This window comes from Plecotus auritus (assembly GCF_963455305.1).
Source record: "Plecotus auritus genome assembly, chromosome: 1".
In the NCBI taxonomy this organism is placed as follows: domain Eukaryota; kingdom Metazoa; phylum Chordata; class Mammalia; order Chiroptera; family Vespertilionidae; genus Plecotus; species Plecotus auritus.
The window spans coordinates 84,081,683-84,102,877 of record NC_137770.1 but is presented as its reverse complement, the minus strand read 5'-3'; the positions used below and the strand labels follow the sequence as shown (position 1 = coordinate 84,102,877).

Below are 21,195 nucleotides of genomic sequence, written 5' to 3'. Positions count from 1 at the left end.
CACTTTGCCTTTCCCTGAGTGGCCCAAGGTGTCCTCTATGTTGCCCCACTCTGGCAAGTCTAGTCCTCGCCAACCCCCTCTTGCTCCATGGAGACACTTGTCCCTGGGGGCCCCTTGTCTCTCTGTAAGATGACACTTGCTGATCTTTTCAACCTGGTCAAACGAGTAAATGTGGGTCTCCTCCTGAGCAACATGCATTTATTTTTAACCTGGGCCTTTCACCTGTCTTAATTCTGTCAGTCACTTTAATGCTAGGAACTCAGATGCTCAGACCTTAGGGGACTTGGGAGACTTTTGGAGGTCACTGAAATCATAGCTGCTTAAGCATTCATTTATTAATATAGTCAAAAACCAATTTTTGTGTGACTATATTAATTGTGTACAAGAATTTTGTTATATGCTGTGGAATAGCCAACTTATTCCTGAATTTTTCAAATCAGCACAGACTTCAAATATTTTGTTCCATTTTCCTCATAAGACTATTCATACATGTCAATCCACCTGTTCTTAATTTTAATTCAAGCAATATGGTCAATACAGCTGAAGAGGTCCAAAAGATGTATCTGACCCTGCCCTCAAAGAGCAAATAGTCTATGGGGAGGAGAAGGCAAGAACACACATGGCAGCCCTGGCCAGGTAGCCCAATTGGGTAGAGCATCATCTCAATACCCTAAGGTTGCAGGTTTGATCCCCAGGGTACATACAAGAATCAACCAATGCCCTAGGGGCTTAATCACAAGGAACAACAACAGCCTGTAATTATTGGAATGAAGAGTCTAGGTCAGTGGTCGGCAAACTCATTAGTCAACAGAGCGGCAAACCGCGGCTCGCAAGCCGCATGTGGCTCACAAGCCGCAGTTTGCTGACCACTGCCCTAGCCGGTGTAGCTCAATTGGTTGAGTGGTGTGGCTCAGTTGGCTGAATGTCATCCATGCACCAAAAGGTCGATGGTTCAATTCCCAGTCAGGTCACATGCCTGGCTTGTGGGTTCTATCCCCAGTGGGGGGCATGCAGGAGGCAGCTGGTTGATTGAAGTTTCTCTCTCCCTCTCCCTCTCTCTAAAAATCAATAGAAACATTTTAAAAAGAATCAACCAATGAATGCATAAATAAGTGGAACAACAAATTGATGTTTCTCTCTCCCTCTCTCTATCTCCCTTCCTCTCTCTCTAAAATCAATAAATTAAGTAATTAAACACAAAGCACACACGTGGCACAGATGTGTGCCCTTCACAGCATCACTGACTGCCCACTCTGGCTGGACTCCAGCTGCTGCAGGCAGGGGCTGATCCTGCCGGATCCCCAGATCCCATGCAGTGTCTGGCACCTAAGTGTTCAAAAGCACTTGTCAAATTGAAGCAGCAGATGAGGCTGCAGACTGTATCCCTTTAGGAGACACAGATAAACTGCAATTGGTGGTCAAAGGGAGGGCAGAAAGAGACTGAACATTACTTTCCTTGCGTTATCTTATTCAAAGTTTAATTAAACAACCTGATCAAGTAGGCATGACTACTGCCATTTTACAAGATTAAGTAACTTGTCCAAGGTCATGGAGCTGGTGACAAAGGCAGGATTTGAGTTGTTATCTCTGACACTTCCCCATGTGCTCAACTGCCTCTCTGTCCAAAAGACTTGGTAAAAGAGGTGGCCTTTGAACTGAGGCAGGTAAGAGTCAGTAAGATAATACACATGCATTGCTTCAGTGAATGTAAACAGGTAGCAACTGCAGGAGCAAGGAGAAAACGATTCTGCTGACCAAGGAGGCTTTCTTTCGGCTCCTGAACAATTATGCAGAACCCAAGTATACCGGAGCCCTTGATTGGCTCCGCCCTCCCCACCCTCCTTCCAGCCCAGCACCCACTCCTCCCCTGCCCAAACATCCAGAGAAGCTCTAGCCTGGCCAAACCCCTCGGTTACTGGGAAACACTGATGTCAGTGAGCCAGCAACATCAGCCACCAGCCTGGAAGGTGAGAGACCTGAGATCACTTATCTTCCCGCCAGAGCTGTGCGACTTTCTCATTTCCTGCCGGCTTTATTTGCACACCTCCCTGCTTCCTCCAGCGCCTGTTCGCTCCGCTCACTGCTAATGCTCTCCCCCTCCCCCAGGGTGGCTGACTGAGCCAAAGAAGGCTCTCTGAGACACACAGTTCCCCCATTTCCCTGTCCCTTCTTGCTGAGGGTATCAAGAACTAACCCATTGCCCTTTCCCCCAAGATCAACGCAGCATGCTTGAATGACCTTGGGCAGCTCTGCTTGTTTTCCTCATTTATAAGGCAACAATAAAAATACCATCTATCTTGCTTACCTTCCTACTTAACTCACAAGGAAACTGTCAGCATGAAAAAGTGTATGTTTCAATGATTGAAAAAGCATAACACCAGAAAATGCCAGGCCTTCACTGTCATCGCTAGTATTTTCAAAGTTGGGGAGGGATAGAATTTCTCCTCATTGAGACAAGGCCCTATCAGCCTGTCCACTCTCCCAGTAACTGCACCGTAAGTCCTCATCCCAGCTGTGCTCCCTCTTCCTCCTTCCCCACAGACCCCGGTCTGTCTCTCGGGGTCAAGACTGTGGGAGACTGCCCTCTGTCGGCCACCTGATTCCTGACCACAGCAGCCCCTCAAGTCCAGATTTTGGGCCAACATTGCCACCTGATGGTTCACAGAGGCACTGCCGCCAAACTGAATTGGCTCAGCTGTGGTACCTGCTTGCCGCAGGGTCTGGAGAAACGGGGAGAAGGCGGAACAAATCTCCCCATATGGTTCCTGAGATCTGTCTCTGGGATGCACGCAGATCTTCCCATGCCAGGTCAGGGCTTTTATTATTTTATTTTTAAAATATATTTTTATTGATTTCAGACTGGAAGGGAGAGGGAGAGAGAGATAAAAACATCAATGATGAGAGGGAATCATTGATTGGCTGCCTCCTGCACGCCCCCTACTGGGGATTGAGCCTGCAACCCTAGCATGTGCCCTTGACCAGAATGGAACCTGGGACCCTTCAGTCCAAAGGCTGGCGCTCAGCCAGGTCAGGGCTTTTATTAATTTTTTTAATTTTATATATATATAAAATATATTTTATTGATCTTTTACAGAGAGGAAGGGAGAGGGATAGAGAGTTAGAAACATCCATCAGCTGCCTCCTGCATACCCCACACTGGGGATGCGCCTGCAACCAAGGCCTTGACTGGAATCGAACCTGGGACCCTTTAGTCCACAGGCCAACACTCTATCCACTGAGCCAAACCGGCTAGGGCCAGGTCAGGGCTTTTAGAGAAAGCACCTCAATCCCTGCATGGAAAGCTCCTGGGGTGTTGTGGTGTTGGGAGGGACGAAAAGGACGCTAACTGGAGGGGTAACTTGTCTGACCTTTAGGCGGCTCTATTTGCATACTTCATTTTAGTGATTAATGCCACACCTATCCCTTCTGCATTTTCCCCACTGTGGCCTGGCCCTTGGTGTGCCTGACCTATAAAACCTGCTAGCTCCCCACAAGGCACTCCCAGCATTTGCTGGTGATAAAAGAGCCAGTAACACACTTCTATGTGCCCTTCCTTTTCACTGAACTATCGTCCCTTTTATAGATATAATTCGACACGTAAAAACAGGGGCACAGCTGGTGCCTCTGCCAGAAAAGAGTGGGGAGTTCCCAGAGAAAAAGAAAAGGGAAGGGAGAAGAGACCTCCCATGAGACCAAAAGTACAGAGAGCAAGCCCTGAGCTTCTCCTCTTCAGGAGGAGCCCCAGGAAGAGGTGATAACAAAAGACAAGGCTTCTCAAGCCTCACAAGAGGAAGTGGTCCCAAGAGACGTGCATCAAGGTCAGAAAATGGCTATGCAGAAGGAAAGACAGCAAACCGAGCTGTGGAGAGTGCCTGAGCCCTGCGGCCAGGGCACAGGAAATGGGGCAGAGCCCCAGGTCCAGAGCAGGGCAGAGCTCCAGCCTGAGGCTCTGGCAGCACAGGGCAGCAGGAAAAGAGGCTCTGGAGCCGCCAGAAGAGTGTGACAGTTCATTCTTGGGGCAGCAACCTGCCTGTGCCTGGGGCACAGGGTCCAAGTCCTGATCAGGAGCCTCAGCCAAGCTGGGGCACTCAGGGCCAGTGCCAGGCTGCTAAAGCTAGCCACAGCTGGAAACATATGAGGGTTTGGACAATTGCATAGACCTTGTGCAAAAACCTAGCAAATGAGCGGGCTCTGTGCCATAACACAGGCCCTGGGTATGACTCGGTCCTAGAACCTATCTCTATTTCCTAAACCCCTCAAACGCCCCCTGGCCTGCACCCAGGAGAATGCCCTGGGAGGTGGGGCTACAAAAGGAACTGACTGCCTCTGGGAGTGGGTGGAGCCTAGACTTTTGGGGGACTGAGAGAGAGGTGTTGAGGGAGGAGCTCAGCCAAAGCCGGGGGTCAGCACTAGAAGAGGGTGTTCTCTGTTCATTCTGACTTGGCACCTCATTCTGCACAGAACTTTTTGGAAGTTGGAGGGAAGAGGACTCTCAGAGGGAGGTGTTGCCCTCAGCAAGGACGCTGGCATGCCCTGGACTCAGCGGGGACTGGGGAGGTGTTCCCAGAAGCACCAGCTCCTGGGCAGCTCAAAACTCTGACTTGGATCCTGACCAAAGAGTGCCCAACCGCTAAATAGGCTGGGGGCCCCATTTCTCTAAGGCTGCATCCCTCCCTCAGGGTGCGCCCTGCCCCTCCCTGAGTCACCCCAGGGAGAGAGGGGGGAAAAAAGGGAAGAGAAAAGCTGCATTGACTACAGAGGAAGGAAAAGGAAACAGAGTAGGGAGGAGAGAGGCCAGGCAGGACTGGGTGACAGAGGAGCCCGAGAGGGCAGATCTAGGGCAAATCTAGGGCAGGGGGCGGTCGAGGAAGGGCAGACGGAGCATCCCAAGGTGCCCCAAGAGCAGGGCCCGGGGGCGGGGAACCCAGGGGGCGGACCAGCCATGTCCCACGGGACCTACTACGAGTGTGAGCCCCGGGCTGGCCAGCAGCCACTCGAATTCTCAGGGGCCCGCGCGGGGCCTGGGGAGCTGGGGGACATGTGCGAGCATGAGGCCTCCATCGACCTCTCTGCCTACATCGAGTCTGGGGAGGAGCAGCTTCTCTCTGACCTCTTCTCTGTGAAGCCATCACCGGAGGCCAGAGGCCTCAAGGGCTCCGGAGCCCCTGCTTTCCCCCACTACCTGCCGCCTGACCCTCGGCCCTTCGCCTACCCCCCACACACCTTCGGCCCTGACAGGAAGGCGTTGGGACCTGGCATCTACAGCAGCCCAGGGAGCTACGACCCCAGGGCTGTGGCTGTGAAGGAGGAGCCTCGGGGCCCCGAGGGCAGCCGCGGGGCCAGCCGCAGCGGCTACAATCCTCTGCAATACCAAGTGGCACACTGTGGGCAGACGGCCATGCATCTGCCCCCGGCTCTAGCAGCGTCCAGCCAGCCCCTGCGTGTCCTCAAGGTAAGAGCAGGTCAGTTCTCCTCCGTGCCTTTCAGGGGCTGGAGAGAGGCCCCTGTGGATGGGGGAACTCTGAGCTTCCTGCTTACATTCTTAGCGAGTCTGTGTTTGGTGTTGCTTTGTGAAATTGACTCACCCCAAAGCTCTCTGCACCCACCACCCAACCATGACCCTGCTTCCTTCTCTGTGGATCCACTCCCACCCTGAAGCCCAATGTCCTGCAGTCCCTGTGGCCAGCTGACCTGCCTGACCTCAGGCCCCCCAACTTCTCTGCTGCCCACCTCTTGTTTCTCTGCCGCCTGCTTCTAGAAGAGGAAATGCTTGCTGATCACAGAATTGGGGACTCAAGATAGATTGAAGGAAAGTATCCTCAGAGAGTGTGGAGCATGAAAGGGAGTTTTAGTCAGAGCCGGGACCCTTTGCATCCGGCAGGCAGAGGCTGCTCTGACTGGGACCCAGGAGCTGGCTCTGGAACCCATATCTCTTTGAGGCCCAAGGGTGCTCTGGCTGCTGGCCTTGCTGCCCTGCCTCCACTCTGCTTCCTGGCCAGCCCTCACCTCTTGTCCCTCTGTGCCTTCCCCTCCAGGCCCCTATGGCTGCTGCCGCACCCTCCTGCAGTCCCCTTCTAAAGGCTCCCTCTCCAGCTGGCCCCTCGCACAAGGGCAAGAAGGCGGTCAACAAAGACAGCCTGGAGTACCGGCTGCGGCGGGAGCGGAACAACATTGCCGTTCGCAAGAGTCGGGACAAGGCCAAGAGGCGCATTCTGGAGACGCAGCAGAAGGTACTGGAGTACATGGCAGAGAATGAGCGCCTCCGCAGCCGCGTGGAGCAGCTGACCCAGGAGCTGGACACCCTTCGAAACCTCTTCCGCCAGATCCCCGAGGCCGCCAACCTCATCAAGGGTGTGGGGGGTTGCAGCTGAGTCCGGCTGGTAGACTATGGGCACCTTACCCCCGAGCCTGACCCTGGGGACCCTTGCCCTGCTGGGGTCCTAGAGCCCCTCACAGGCCAAGCCTGAGACATAAACCATGGACAAATGGCAGCAGGTGGCAAGGGAGGAGGGCAGGCCTCAGCATTATGATTCTGAAGCTGAATAAAATTGCACTATGATTTGGTACTGGGGCTGTACATTGGGCCTGGGCCTGTGTGAGTGTGTGTTTGTGTGTGTGCCTTGGCCATGCAGAGGAAAGACAGCAAATGGAGCTGTAGCAAGAGCCTGGGAATGCATGTGCCTAGTTCTGCATACCTCTTGCTTCCATGCCCAAGTGAATATTTGGGAATATTTCCAAATATTCAGCAGATACGCTGCCCACAGCTCTCCCCCAAAACACCACCTGGACAGACAGTGTGTCTGTCACTCTGTCTCTCCCCTCCCCCCGCCCCCGTCCTCTGGACACTGAAGGCGCCCTCCTGCATCCCACAGGACCTAGAGTGGCCTCTGGTTACTGTCCTAACAGAGCTCTGTGGCTTGGAGGAAGACCTAGCACCACCCAGACCCTGCTGACCCAAGCCCTGCTCTCTGTCACCTGGAGGTATCACCTGGGAGCTCCTGCCCCAGGTGACCAAGGCGAAAATTCCAGATGACTCTGCTATACTTGTGGACCCTTAGCTCTTGATCCAGGACTTAGTCTCTTCTCTCCAGATCCACAGCTTCAGTCTACACGATTGACATGTCCCCATGGCTCCCTCCCACCCACTCCCATCTTTGTTCCTCATCCCCTGGGGCCCTAACTCATGAGCATCTGAGTGCTTAGGGGATGAATCCGTTGGGAAAGGTCTTGAGGCCTGTTTGTTTATGAGAAAATTGATCATGAGGAGGATGACAGTGAAACCCCATGTCCAAAGTGTTTTCTTTTTCACAGAACTCTCACCTAAGACGCACAGTAGTGCAGTGCTTGAGAGCCTCCATTTGAATCTCCCTCTGCTGCTTACTAGCTGTGTGACCTCGAGCTAACTACTTCTCTCCCTGCTGCAATTTCCTCATCTGCAAATGGGAGTAGAGCTAGCCCCCACCTCATAGTGCTGTTATGTTCATAGATGAACAGGGCCTGGGCCAGGGTCAGTGTGAACAGTCATTATTCCATTTTGCTAGAACTGACAGGACCTCAGAGATCTCATGTAAACTTCTCATTTTTTTCAGGTAAGAAAACTGAGGCCTCAGAGACGGGAAGGGACTTAGAATCACACAATTGGTTAGAGGCAAAACCAAAATTAGCTCCATAAAATTATAGATCAAAAGAAGTGCTAGAAAAGACCTCAAGAGATCATCCAGTGGGCTTGGCCCTCAGAGAAGCAAGATAATGTGAGCCACATTTTATAGATAACGTGGTTGAGGGCATAAGAGACATTGTCCTAAAGCTCACTCAGTCCCTTTGCTGTCTCAGCACAGGCACCTGTCTCTCTACTCTGAGCTCACACCTCCCCTCAGAGGTATACAGCACATGGCAGGGCAACTGAATTCATTCATAAGTGATCAGGAGTGCCTGACAGAGACAGGGAGACACAAAACAGGATAGAGTCTCCTCTAGATCACCAATGACTTGTAAGCCACTGCTGAGAAAGCCTGCATCAGACATCAAGGAAACACTCTGTGAGACGCAGAAAGACTGGGGTCCAGATCCTCCCTGTTGTCTCTTTTTCCACATCCCCAGTGTCAGAGCCTTCCCACATCTTGGGCATTCATGGGCACCATGCCTGCCTTACCCAGGACTCATCCCTCTCCTGCCTTTGCCTTGGTGTCTCTTGAGCACCATCTCTCCTATATCTGTGCCCTGGATCCCCTGTCCCAGGTCTGGTTTGGGCAGACAGATCTGAACTTCACCCACTAGAGCCGTCTGAGTTTGGAAGGGAGAGGTGCCAGTTTCTGTGAATGCCTGGGAGAATCCTGCACCTTCCTTTCAGCCCAGGGGGATGGGTTGCATAAGGGGGGTTTGTACAGAACACACTGAGTGACTCAACCTCCGGATTTCCTCCTCCCACCTCAAGACCACTGCCCCTTGACTTATTTTCAGGGTTCTGGGTGATGGGACCTGGGTTGCTTCACCATTAACCCCAGGCTTCTTTCCCACAGTTCTGAATTGTGTCTCCTCCCAGCCCCCACCACCCCAGGGGCTCCTCAGGGTGGGTGGCTGGCCCCAGGACTGCAGAAGCCCCACTGGGAGAGAAGAGAACACCCGGCCCAGTGTGACACAGCGTGCTGAGCATATCCCATCCTCTGTGGCAGATCATATTCCAGGGGGAGATGACAGGTAGCCAGATGTCACACCTTTTAAAATTTCTTTTATTTTTTAAAATGTATTTTTATTGATTTCAGAGAGGAAGGGAGAGGGAGAGACAGAAACATCATTGATGAGAGAGAATCATTGACCAGCTGCGTCCTGCATGCCCCCTACTGGATATTGAGCCCATAACCAAGGCATGTGCCCTGACCAAGAATTGAACAATGACTTCCTGATTCATAGGTGGATGCTCAACCACTGAGCCGCACCGGCCAGGCTGTTTATTTATTTTTAGAGAGAGAGAGACAGAGAGAAACACTGATCGATCAGTTGCCTCCCAAATGCATCCCAACGGGGTATCGAACCCGCAACCTACTTATATGCCCCTACCAGGGATCAAACCCAAAACCTTTTGGTGTACAAGGATGATGCTCCAACCAACTGAGCCACTGGCCGGGGCCTGATGTCACACTTTTTGAATAAGGCTTTTAAGCTGACCTCAACTCGTTTGGGCCAAAGTAACACTTAACAAGTATTTATTGAGCATCTTTCCTGTGCCAGGCCGTTGCAAGGTGTCCAGAATACTGTGGTGAATAAGACAACCCAGCTCCCAGCTGAAGGGGTAGAAAGAAAAAGGCAACAAACAAATGCGCTGAGTGTCTTCCTCTGCCCCTCCTTGTCCATCTTGCCACATACCAGGTAAGACAGGAGAGTGAAGTGAGGTGCTTGTCCCCAACCCTTCCCAGGACAAAACAGGTACTCTTCACAGCTCCTTCTCACCGGATTCCTGCCCAAATGGCCTGTGGGGTGATGCCCCCCTGCTGCCACCAGGCCCACTTCACCACTCCTTGCTGCCTTCCCTTAATCCTGTTCATTCTCACTTCTGTAGAGCACCCTCATTAAATTCATTAATTACTCCATTTGCATATACCCATTGGGGAAACCAAATAAGCTAATAGATGGGGAAGCTATTTTAGCTGGAATGGTCAAGAAATGTCTCTCTTGCCCAGCCAGCGTGGCTCAGTGGTTGAGCGTCGACCTATAAATCAGGAGGTCAGGGTTTGATTCCCGGTCAGGGCACATGCCCGGGTTGCAGACTTGATCCCAGTGTGGGCCTTATAGGAGGCAGCTGATGAATGATTCTCTCTCCTCATTGATGTTTCTATCTCTCTTTTCCTCTCCCTTCCTCTCTGAAATCAACAAAAAACGTATTATTAAAAAAAAAAAAAAAAAGCAAGGTCTCTCTTGGGAAGGAGACAGGAGTGGAGTGGAGGGGTGTTAATAGGTGGGGAGAAAGGAGGGACATCTAAAGCATTCCTATTGCTTTAGAATCCACAGCCCGGACCCACTTTTCCTTCATCAGCATAGCTGGGGAGCAGGATGGAAGTCCTGTACTGAAAGATGGGATCTCAGGCCCCAGGGAAGCAGCAAGGAGGAAGGCTGTTTGGAGATACCTCTGAGAGGGGGAAGCTGCCCAAGGTGAACCTGCCAAGGTCAGTCGCGGTGGAGGCTGCTTGTGAAAGCCTCTCCCCCTGCTCCGTGCACACCTCCCCACCCCACCCCTCATGGATTGCCACATGCCTGGGCCCCCGGGGCCCCCATCCCAGTGTTGCAAGATCCCAGTTGGGGTTGTGGAGGTAGAAGGGGCCTCTTCATCTCCACCCCCTACCCTGTTCCAAGCCAGTGAGGGGACTACGGGATGGAGGGGGCTGCAGAGGAGATGCTGAGGCAACAAGAGCCAGGGCTGGCTGAGGGCCTGTGCATCTCCTTTTCCACAGGCCAGTCACTTCCCGTCACCCTTGCCAGCCCCCAGCAGGCAGACCTCTCTCTCCTCTCAGCCCGGGCTGCTCCAAAGTAGGAATGGTCCACCTGGACGGGACTCCTGGTGGCCACTCTCAGCTGCTCCTATAAGCAGGCCTGGCCTGGCCTCAGGAAAAACTTCAGTGGCACATAAAAAATTCCCCAAGGCTAACCCATGGAGAGATGGTGGGTATTTTCAGAGGAAATGCTTGCAACTGGCCACCAATTCTGACTTCAGGGAGCAGTAGAAGTATCCTAGGACTTGGGAAAAGGAAGGCTTCCTCGTGGGGAGAGACCCACCTGCAGAGCCTCCCCCTTCTCTTTTATAAATAGAGATCTGGGGTAGGTAGAGGGAAGCCATACATAGATTGGGTCCGTTCCCTACGCCCCTCAAGCCAAGCTTTGCCCTCAACCCAGCCTCAAACTGTCCAACCCATTGCCCCCACACCTAGCACTGTCACCGCTGGCCAGGCCATCCAACCCTGCTGCAATCGGGACGGTTTGCAAAACGCCTGCTAGCTCCCGCTTTGTCACCATCTGAGGTTAGGGCTGTACTCAGGAGATAAGCCCAGGCCCCACCCGCCTGTCCCGAGTGAGACTGCCGGCCTGCTGCAATCGGGACGGTTTGCAAAACCCCTGCTAGCTCCAGCTCTGTCACCATCTGAGGTTAGGGCTGCACCCCAAGATAAAGGCTAGCCCCGCCCACCAGCTCTGCCTTCAAACCTCCCAAGCAGACTTACGCAGACCCAGAGGTCCTCTCCTCACCTCTTCTTCCCTCCATCCCTAGCCTCACCTTTGCTCATTTTCCTCATCACCATCTTCTCTCCTCATTCTCCATCTAGTCTCCTCACCTCCCATCTTCCATCCTCACCCTTCCTCCTCCCTCAGCTCCCTCCTGCCTTTTCACTACAGTCATTTGTTTGCCCCCCAAATACCTAATAACACCTACTCCAAGCCAGGCACTTTGCTTATTATGGGAGCTACTGGATAAACAAGGAGGACAGTCCTTGTTCTTGTGGGGCTAACAGATTTGTGAGGGGGACAGACGAACGGAATCTTACAAATAAATATATAACTCTAAATTGTGGACAGTGCTATGTGGCAAAAGTAAAAAGGTGACTGTAACAGATATGTATAAGGGCTCTTGATTTGAAAGTGTCAGGAAAGGCTTCTTTGAGGAAGTAACATAAGTGGGTATCTAAAAGGTACGTAGGTGTCAGTCTGGTAAAAAAAAAAAAAAAAGTGGGGTTCCTAGAAGAAAGAGTATGCAAAGGTCCTGAGCTACAGGTCCTTCCCCATCACTGACAGAGACTGGGGAGGGGCAGGCAGACTAGACCAAGCGGGGGCGTGGGGGGGCGGTGAGGTCAGAGAGGGGCTGAGACCACATCCTGCTCCAATAGATGGGATCCAGAGCACCAGAGGGAGGAAACACCTTCCAAAGGAAGATTTTTTTTTCCTCCTAATGAGGAAAAAGGGATGGCAGCAGACACAGGTTAGTAGCAGGCAGAGGCTGACTTCTATCTCACGGTGGAAGAAGAGGTGACTGCAAGTGACTGAGCAGGAGACTCAGAGAAGGAGGCTTGAAGATATACTAGTAAAATCCTAGTTGCTGAGGGTGGAAGAGGAAGCTGATTGCTGATATTTCTAACTTGGAAGTACACAACTAAAATGGATGACAAATTTAGAGTGACAGCAGTCTGATCTGGGGGCGATTTCCTTCAGTTGTCCTTAGCAGCTCGGCAACAAATGGATCTTATCCAGGGAGGTGGGATGGACAGGACAGACTGGGAAGGGGAGCTGAAGGCACTTACAAAACAGGGATTTAGTGGTGAACCTGGAAGCTAAGGTGGACAGGAGAGATGAAAAGACAGAAAGGGCCAGTGGTTCTTCAACGAGCTCATAGAACAGCTGCAATGAGCCGACTTAAGCCAAAGGAGATCATATCAGAGTGGGATGATTGATTCGGTTATTTCATAGGTGCTACAGTTTCTGGTGATGATAAGGCTCTGGGCATGACTCTGGGAGTGGCTTGTTAAGGTGGAATTGAGAAGAGTGTTAGAGAAAAAAGGGTGAAAGAACTGAGAGATCAGCATCCTAGATGATCAGCCCTATGGTTGATACACCACGTAGGACAACTGCTCTGCTCAGCCCCATCCTCTCTCCACCTTCCACATTGTCCAACATCCCACATCATCTCTTTCACATCTGCCCCTTCCTCATCAATATCACTTCTCCTTATACCTATCTAACTTCCTAGCTCCATGCCCTTTCTCACCTTCATCCCCATCACTCTAACTTCCATTCTCCTAACTCCACCCTCTCTCATTATAGCCTTCACCTTCTCCTTGCCCATGATCTCTCCTCATCTCCACCTTTTCTCCTCGGCCTCATCTTTTTCATCCTGTTCCTCTCATCACAGCTTTTTTTTTTTTTTAATATTTTTTATTGATTTTTTTTTTCAGACAGGAAGGGAGAAGCATAGAGTTAAAAACATCGATGAGAGAGAAACATCAATCAGCTGCCTCCTGCCCAGCCCCCACTGGGGATGTGCCTGCAACCAAGGTATACGCCCTTGACCGGAATCGAACCAGGGACCCTTCAGTCCGCTGGCCGACACTCTATCCACTGAGCCAAACGGGTCAGGGCTCATCACACCTTTATTTCTCCTCCATGCTGTGCCCTTGAGAAGCACTACTGCATGATGGGTTAAAGCTTGTGCTCAGGAGACTACCTATGTGGGTTCAAATCCCACATTTTACCACCTACCTATGTTGGCTAATTTCACTGTGCCTCAGTTGTAAAATTGGAACTATAATGATACCTACATTGTATGGTTGCTGAAAGGTTTACATGAGTCTAAAGTGCTTGGAACAATGGGCACAAAGGAAGTGCTCAATAAAATTATTATCTTCACACTCTCTCCTTACCTCCTTGCTCTGGCCTCACTTTCATCTCTCACCTCCACTACCTCTCTGCACCTACTTCATACCTCTTCAAAGAGGCAGGGATGAATCAGATTCAGCACCCCCCCACACACACACAGAGTCTAGCAAGGAAACAAGCACAAAAATAAATGTCAGGAGAGTATAATACGAGCTACTTCAAAGATGTGAAAGAAATGCTATTAGTGACCAGGGGATATGCAAACTAATTCAGCTTGGGGAATAAAGTCTCAACAGTCAGCTAACCTCTCTGCTGGATCTTTAAAGATGAGGAAGAGTTTGCCAGGCACATTCAGAGAGGTATTCCAGCAGAAGAAAATCAAGGTGTTTCTTGGGCTTCCTCTGTGAGAAGGTATGAAGTTCTGTGAGTGTGTGTGAAGTTAGGGTGAACCCATACCCTGGTGGGGCGCACCCTCCTCAGTATGACCACAAGGGGGCAGCAAAGCATAGGAGGGGCTCCAGGTGGGAGCCAGAAAACCTGAAGAGAGCCACACAGACCTTGAGTCCATCACCCCAAGGTTTTGTTTACAGTTGCCCTGTCCCAGTCAGGAGAGAAAAAGGCTTCTTCCAACACTTGGAGAAAAAGACTAGGTTTGTCTTAGAGAAAAAACAAGAATCAATTTTTAAAAAACAGACAAAAAATAAGAGTCCTCTAAAGATTTTTACACATGTCGATAATAATGGAATATTTCTCCACTGAGTTAAAATGTCTATAGAATATGCACACTTTACTTGACTTCGTTACCATAAACAAGACATTGTTCTCAGCACTTTACAAATCTTACTCCTCATAAAAACACTATCAGGCAAGTACAATCATCCCCATTTTTTAAATGGAAAAACTGAGGCATTTGGCTAAAGTTACATAGATAGAGTGGACCAGAGTTGGTTTGGCTCCAGAGTTTGGATACCTCCCTTGTAATGGATAGTGCCAGCCACAGCTCTGGAATGTAAGAGTATAAAAGTCGGTCTCCCCAGCCTTCTCTGTCATGAATTAGCTATGTTGCCTTACGTCACTGCACCCTGGACCTGCCTCTTCAAAAGTTAAATAATAGGGTTAGGTTCTATCCACAAACTGAAGACTAAGCCCTCTGAGCTATGCCGAGTGCTGTGGATACAAAGCCAGCCAGGAAGCAGACCCACCTTGAAAGCGTGCAGGAAGAGGAAGGAGAGCCACTAAGCCACAATTATAAAAGATGACAAGTGTTCTGTTGGGAGCAGGAAGGAGAGGTTGCCTCCCCCTCTGGCAGGTGTGGAATTTTTGCTGGAGGTGTTAAGAAAGGTTTCCCAGAGTAATTACAGGGAAGGTAGGAAGAATTAGCCAGGCAGGCAGGGAAGGAGGGGTATCCAGGCAGAGTCAACAGGATGTGAAAGCACAGAATGAGCAAAGAAAACAAAGGGAGTTCCAAGAGTTTGGTGAGGACATCTTTGAATGTTTTCCATCACTGTCCATTTTAAGAGTCTCCTTTCCCTCCCCACATGCCTGTAAGTGGCTTCTGTGAATACAACAGCCTCTCCTTGGAGCTGTCAGTCAACCAACATGTATTTGTTTTTAAATATATTTTATTTATTTCAGAGATGGAGAGAGAGATAGAAGCATGAATGATGAGAGAGAATCATTGATCGGCTGCCTCCTACACACCCCCTACTGGGGATCAAGCCTGCAACCTGTGCAGGCTTGACTGGAATCGACCCGGGACCCTTCAGTCCGCAGGCCAACGCTCTAGCCACTGAGCCAAAGCAGCTGGGGCATATTTGTGAGTTTTTTTAAATCCTCACCTGCGGATATTTTTCCATTGATTTTTAGAGATAGTGGAAGGGAGGAAGGAGGGGGGAAGAGAAAGAGAGATAACAGTGTGGAGAGAAACACACATCAATTGGCTGCCTCCCACATGCACCTCCACCTGGGCCTGGGATCAAATTGCAACCAAGGTAAGTGCCCTTGACCAGCAATCCAACCTGTGACCCTTAGGTGCCCAGGCCAATGCTCTAATCACTTAGTCAAACCAGCCAGGGCTCAACATGTATTTGTTAAGCACCTACTAAGTCTCGTACACAGATGGAGAAGATGCATTAACCTCTGGCAGTTTAGGGTCCACCCAGCTCTGATATGGGGCTAGTAAAGTGCAGGTGCCTTGTTTGTACATCTCCATGAACTAGGCAGATACCTATGAAGCAAAGAATGTCCCACCACACACACACCATTATGTTAAAATCCACATTTTAGTTAAAATCCACATTTTAGTTCCGGGAAGATTCTGAGGTTTTCCACTCAGAATGGCAGGGGAGTCCTGGCAGGTTTGGCTCAATGGATAGGGCGTTGGCCTGGGGACTGAAGGGTCCCGGGTTCAATTCTGGTCAAGGGCACATGCCTGGATTGTGGGCTGGATCCCCAGTAGGGAGCGTGCAGGAGACAGCCGATCAATGATTCTCTCTCATCATTGGTGTTTCAATCTCTCTCTCCCTCTCCCTTCCTCTCTAAAATCAATAAAAATATATTTTTTAAAAAAAGAAGAAGAAGGGCAGGGGAGTTAGGATGAGAGAAGGAAGCTGGTTAGGTGAGTTCCTTCACAGGTGGGCCAGGCCTTGGGAATAACACTGCCCCTCACCCAGCTCTCCACCTCTGGCACCTCTGGGAAGAGACAACTTTGGCTCTTGTGGTTCACATGCGACCTCCTGGAAGGAATTGTAGATTTAGTCAACAACACTCACATCTTGAAAAAATAAGCAAAAGTGGTGGGAGGAGATATGCAGAGAGATGGTAAAGAAAGGAAAGCCAGAAGCAAGTGAGGCAGGGAAGAAGGGGCCAGAAGAGAGCCTCAGGGCAGGCTGTGGAAGACACCGAAGGAAGATGCTGCTGCTGCTGCTGCTGGGGGCTGCCGCACGCAGGTGTCTACATGATGAGACACAGAAGTCTGTGAGCCTTCTCAGGCCACCTTCCTCCCAACTTCCCTCGAACTTCCGCTCTTCCACCCTCACCTTCCCTGGCTCTCATGATCCTCAGCCCCTCCGAATCCAAACCTGCCATATAAGAGACCCTGTGTCTGGTGGAGCTTGGGATCCTGAGGGAGATGGGATGAGTGGGGAATCCCGAGCCCTAGCCGCAGTGAGAGAGGCTGCTCAGCGACTCCAGGGTGTCCTAGCAGGTGAGTGGATGAACAGGAGTCAGGAAGGGCTGAGGAACAGAGGGAACTGAGGTAGAAGACCACCACAGAAAAGGAGCTGGAACTCCAAGATACTGAGATGAAATGGATCTTTCATCTTGTTTAGTGCCTCCAGTGCAAGGACCCCTGCTTTTGAGCCGAGACCCTGCACAGTACTGCCATGCTGTCTGGGGAGACCCAGATACTCCAAACTACCACAGGTGAGTTCATGTCATTGTGAATGTATACAATACCTCTTCAGGGTACCCAGAAATGTCTCCAGCTTACCTACAGATATTCATTCTTTGCAGATGCAGCCTCTTGAACCCAGGGTACAAAGGAGAAAGTTGCCTGGGTGCAAAGGTGAGATTAAATTCTCAGCTTTGGAGATCTGAAGATCTAGAGCCTGCTTAGATCTCTCCAAGACCAACAGCATCAGAATTACTTAATGTGCTCCCTTGCAATACAGGTTCCTGAGCCCTGTGTCCCTTTGGCAATTTATTAAATCAGAGATTTTGGGTAGGGTGGGTGACGGTAGAATTCCTTATTCTAACCAGCTGCCTAGATGACACTAAGACACATTAGACATAGAAACACTTTGCCCCTCACTCCTAGTACCCAGTTTCCTATTGCCATGTCTTCCAGCACACCTGCTAATCTAGATGTCACATTTCACTCCCTGCCAGATCCCTGATGCCCATCTCCGAGGTTATGCTTTGTGGCCAGAGCAGGGTCCCCCGCAACTGGTCCAGCCAGATGGGCCTGGGGTCCAAAATACTGATTTTCTCCTGTATGTGCGGGTTGCCCACACTTCCAAGTGCCACCGAGAGGTGAGGTTCAAATCAAATCCCTTTTCCCTACTCTGCCTCTCTTAATCTTAAATGAGGGGCAAGGCGCATAAAAGCAGTTTTTATTAAATTGTGCTTATTTGGCTTAACTTTGGACATGCTGATGAAGTTTGGGTGAGAGTTAAAAACCCTCTGAAGTTTATACCATCCCTTGGTAACACTGAACCTCCATTTTCAGGAAGATTTCTTCTGTGTTACCCCACTTCTCTCCTTTCTGCCCATACATTGTCCTGACTCATTCATCCACAGCCCTCTGTCATTGCCTATGCTGCCTGCTGCCAACTGGACTCAGAAGACAGGCCCCTTGCTGGTACCATTGTCTACTGTGCCCAACATCTCACCAGCCCCAGCCTCAACCATAGTGACATCGTCATGGTGACTGTTGTATAGTGACAGGTTGGGTGAGGTGGGGCAGGTCACTCAGCTTCCCATGAAGTTGAAGAACCTATTAAGGATGGAATAGGCTCTCTCCCTCCCCAGAGCACACCGGCCATGCCTTTCCCTTCCTTTCCCTTGTTTTCCCTTCCCTTCCTTTTCCTTGTCTTCCTTTCTGTCCCTTTCCCTTCCCTTCCCTTCCTTTTCTCCTCCACCTCCCCACCCAAGGCAAGTTACCATTAGCTTCCTCATTCCCAAGCTCCAAGGATCCTTTCATTATCTCAATAACTTGTTTCCTAAACCCATTTCTTTCTAGGAATTACTTCTAACTCTGTGATTTACCAAACAAATGTTCTCTTACAGGGGAAAAAAAGGGGGGAGGGAATAGAAGGTGTCTCAATTTCTAAGAAGTGATGGGACAGAGGGCCTATAGAGTGGCTGGCTAATCTTGTTGCAAACCCAGTCCCCTCACTCTGCTGTCATTTGTCCTTAGGCCACACTACACGAATTGCTTCATGCCCTGGGTTTCTCTGGACAACTCTTCAAGAAGTGGCGGGATTGCCCCTCAGGACCCAGCGGTAAATGAGAGGAATGAGGAAGAGGCCTTCCCACAATGTCAACTACAAGGAATTACTACTATCTCATGAACTTCTTCCTTCCAATTCTACCTCACCTTTCCTCATATTGCCTTCTCCCCTTTCTGTACTCAGTTGGAGAGAACTGTTCTACAAGGCAACAGGTGACAAGGCGAGATGAGTGGGGACAGCTGCTTCTCACCACCCCATCTGTTAGCCACAGCCTGGCCAAACACTTGGGAGTGCTAGGGGTTTCACTGGGTGCCCCCTTGGAAGAAGAGGTAAGAATAAGAACACCTTGGGATGATGGAAGGAAGAGGGAGTAGCCAGGTAGCAACCAGCTACCTTCTCCAGTAGGGCCCTTTGTCTTCACACTGGGAGGCCCGACTACTCCAAGGCTCTATAATGACCGCTATCTTCGATGGTGCCCAGCGCACTCGACTAGACCCAATCACTCTTGCTGCTTTCAAAGATTCAGGCTGGTACCAAGTCAACCACAGTGCTGCAGAGGAGCTGTTGTGGGGCCATGGTGAGAAATAAGGGAGCATTACAGAGGGCACACATGACCGAGGTCAGTTTGGGGGAAGTGAGAGAGGCTGGAAAGAATATCTGCTGCTAAGATGTAATGGAGGCTATAAGCATAGCCAGCACTGGAGGAATGTTTGGGGCTTCATTTGTTTTGAATGCTCTTTCTCCCTATCTCTCAAACAGGATCTGGCCTGGAATTTGGCCTGGTGACCACATGTGGGACTGGCTCCTCTGACTTCTTCTGTACTGGCAGGTGTGTGTGCTGAGTGGTTGAGGGGCTGTGCAGCTGTCAGTGATCCAAGTGTCACTCTACCATCTCTCCCATACAGTGGACTGGGCTGCCACTACCTGCACTTGGACAAGGGAAGCTGCTCTTCAGACCCTGTGCTGGAAGGCTGCCGCATGTACAAGCCCTTGGCCAACCGGGTGAGTAGATTAGAAAACAGAGTGAAACTGAGTGGACCTAGAGAGGAGCCAACTTCAAAGACATCGAGACAAACACTATTCTACCTTCTGCCCTGCTCTTCAGAGTGAATGCTGGAAAAAGGAAAATGGATTCCCACCTGGGGCAGAGAATCCCCATGGGGAGATCTACCATTCCCAGAGTCGTTGCTTCCTTTCCAACCTCACATCACAACTGCTCCTTGGGGACAAGGTCAGACATCCCTCTCAGATCCCACACCTGAAGGAAGAGGAGCTCACTGGCCACTGCTACTTACATCAATGCACAGAGAGGGGAGCCTACAAGGTGCAGTTGGAGGGATCCCCCTGGGTTTCATGCCCTCCAGGAAAGGCTATTCAGGTGGGTGTCATAGGTGGAAAAGCCGTAACACACTGGCAAAAAGAAATTTGGAAATGTTTGTACAGTGGTATAACCAAACTGTTTTCTGTTCACTTTTTACTAAGTAGCCACTGAGCCCAAGATTCTGATCTAGACTGTACATTTTTCTTAGGAGGACTTGAGCAAGTAACTGACTATAACCTGCTACATGTTTCCTTGTAGATACCTGGGTACTATGGTCTTCTCTTCTGTCCCCGGGGTCGGCTGTGTCAGACTAATGAAGATACAGATGCTGTTACTTCCCCACCTATGAGTCTTTCAACCCAAGACATGTTATTCAGGCTGTCTTTTGGATTAGCTGGGCCCCCAGGCCATTCCCTAGGGAAGGGAGAAGGAGAAGAGTTGACTGAAGCAATCCTACAGGCTCTGGTGAGCAGAGGAGGCACTGGAAGGTAAAAAGGGGCAATTCAGGCTGAGGATTTTTATGATGGGCCATAGAGAATGCTTAAGTCCTTTACTTCACAACTGTCTTCTGGAGATTTTCTGTTCATCCCACTCCTAAGCCTACATGTTTCATGAGATACAGCCTTCCAGGGACTATCGCTCCATTAATAGATCCAAATGTCTGTTTAGGTGCTATTTCCACAGCCCTTCAATTACCACTAATCTGGTGTTCACTGTGCATATGTGGAAGTCCCCTGGTTGCCAAGGGCCTTCGGTTGGTATGCTGCACAGGGCCCTGACCCTGACTCTCCAGAAGAAGCCTCTAGAAGTATATTATGGAGGAGCCAACTTTACCACAGAATATAGCAAGTAAGACAACATTGCAAGTAGATTTTTCCCCCAATTCCTAGTCCAGATGTTTGAAATTGTATTTATTAAGCACCTACTCATGTGTATACATGAGTTTAGACAGAGTTATTTCAGGAAATAAGGATCCCTGACATGATTATCTCAGGCCTATCATTATAGAACATCCCTCCCGTCATGATAGTGGAGTTCCCCCATCTCTAGGACATAGGGATCCTACCCCCTCCCTTTTTTAAGCACTATCCAGGCACCATGTCTAACTACCTAAACACCAGTTTAGTCAGCCTTCCCCTTAAGCCACTTCCCTCACTGTCAAGTTAAGTCTCCTTCCAACAATCTAAGATGCTGAAGACTTGGATATTGGTTATATTCCTATTTTCAGGTTCTATAGTCAGTCTTATTTTCTGTTTAAAGCAGGGTTTTATGAGCTCTAAGTATGATAATAAAGGTAAAACCCTTCACCTCCTAAGCCTAGGCATTATTCCAAGCCAAATATTACTTCTATGTTCCTAGGTTCCTGGTTACCTCAGGTCATAATTCCTCCATGACCCATCTAGGTCTGTCAATAGTGCTCTGCCTAATGCTGCTTATCCTGGTGGGTGCACTGGGAACCGTGGCCTATCAGAAACGAGCTACTCTTCAGGTGCGACCATCTGCCCCTTACCATTCATCAGAGCTCCAAAGCACAAGGGGCTCATTTGGAGGAATAAGGGAGGTGTGATGTTA

The 21,195-nt window shown here is 50.2% G+C and overlaps 2 protein-coding genes across 4 annotated transcripts; both read left to right on the top strand.

The window, feature by feature from the left end:
- The first annotated feature begins 1,883 nt into the window (after positions 1–1,883).
- Positions 1,884–6,576, top strand: CEBPE (CCAAT enhancer binding protein epsilon). 3 transcript variants are annotated; one of them, XM_080668631.1, is made up of 3 exons: positions 1,884–1,967; positions 4,462–5,452; positions 6,036–6,576. In XM_080668631.1, the coding sequence occupies exons 2-3, from the start codon at positions 4,943–4,945 to the stop codon at positions 6,369–6,371; spliced, it is 846 nt and encodes a 281-aa protein (XP_080524757.1). In that variant the 5' UTR covers positions 1,884–1,967; positions 4,462–4,942; the 3' UTR covers positions 6,372–6,576. The 3 variants fall into 3 exon arrangements, with proteins under 3 accessions (XP_080524757.1, XP_080524756.1, XP_080524758.1); XM_080668630.1 differs by lacking the exon at positions 1,884–1,967 and having other exon boundaries at positions 4,336–5,452; XM_080668632.1 differs by lacking the exon at positions 1,884–1,967 and having other exon boundaries at positions 4,761–5,462; positions 6,036–6,565.
- A 9,684-nt stretch (positions 6,577–16,260) lies between these two features.
- On the top strand, positions 16,261–21,190 carry CIROP (ciliated left-right organizer metallopeptidase; the record flags this gene model as incomplete). The annotated part of the gene is made up of 14 exons (XM_080650496.1): positions 16,261–16,555; positions 16,680–16,773; positions 16,864–16,915; positions 17,239–17,382; positions 17,650–17,775; positions 18,269–18,353; positions 18,486–18,631; positions 18,708–18,879; positions 19,062–19,131; positions 19,208–19,304; positions 19,408–19,680; positions 19,882–20,111; positions 20,293–20,472; positions 20,983–21,190. The coding sequence occupies 14 exons, from the start codon at positions 16,261–16,263 to the stop codon at positions 21,188–21,190; spliced, it is 2,172 nt and encodes a 723-aa protein (XP_080506622.1).
- Positions 21,191–21,195: the final 5 nt, after the last annotated feature.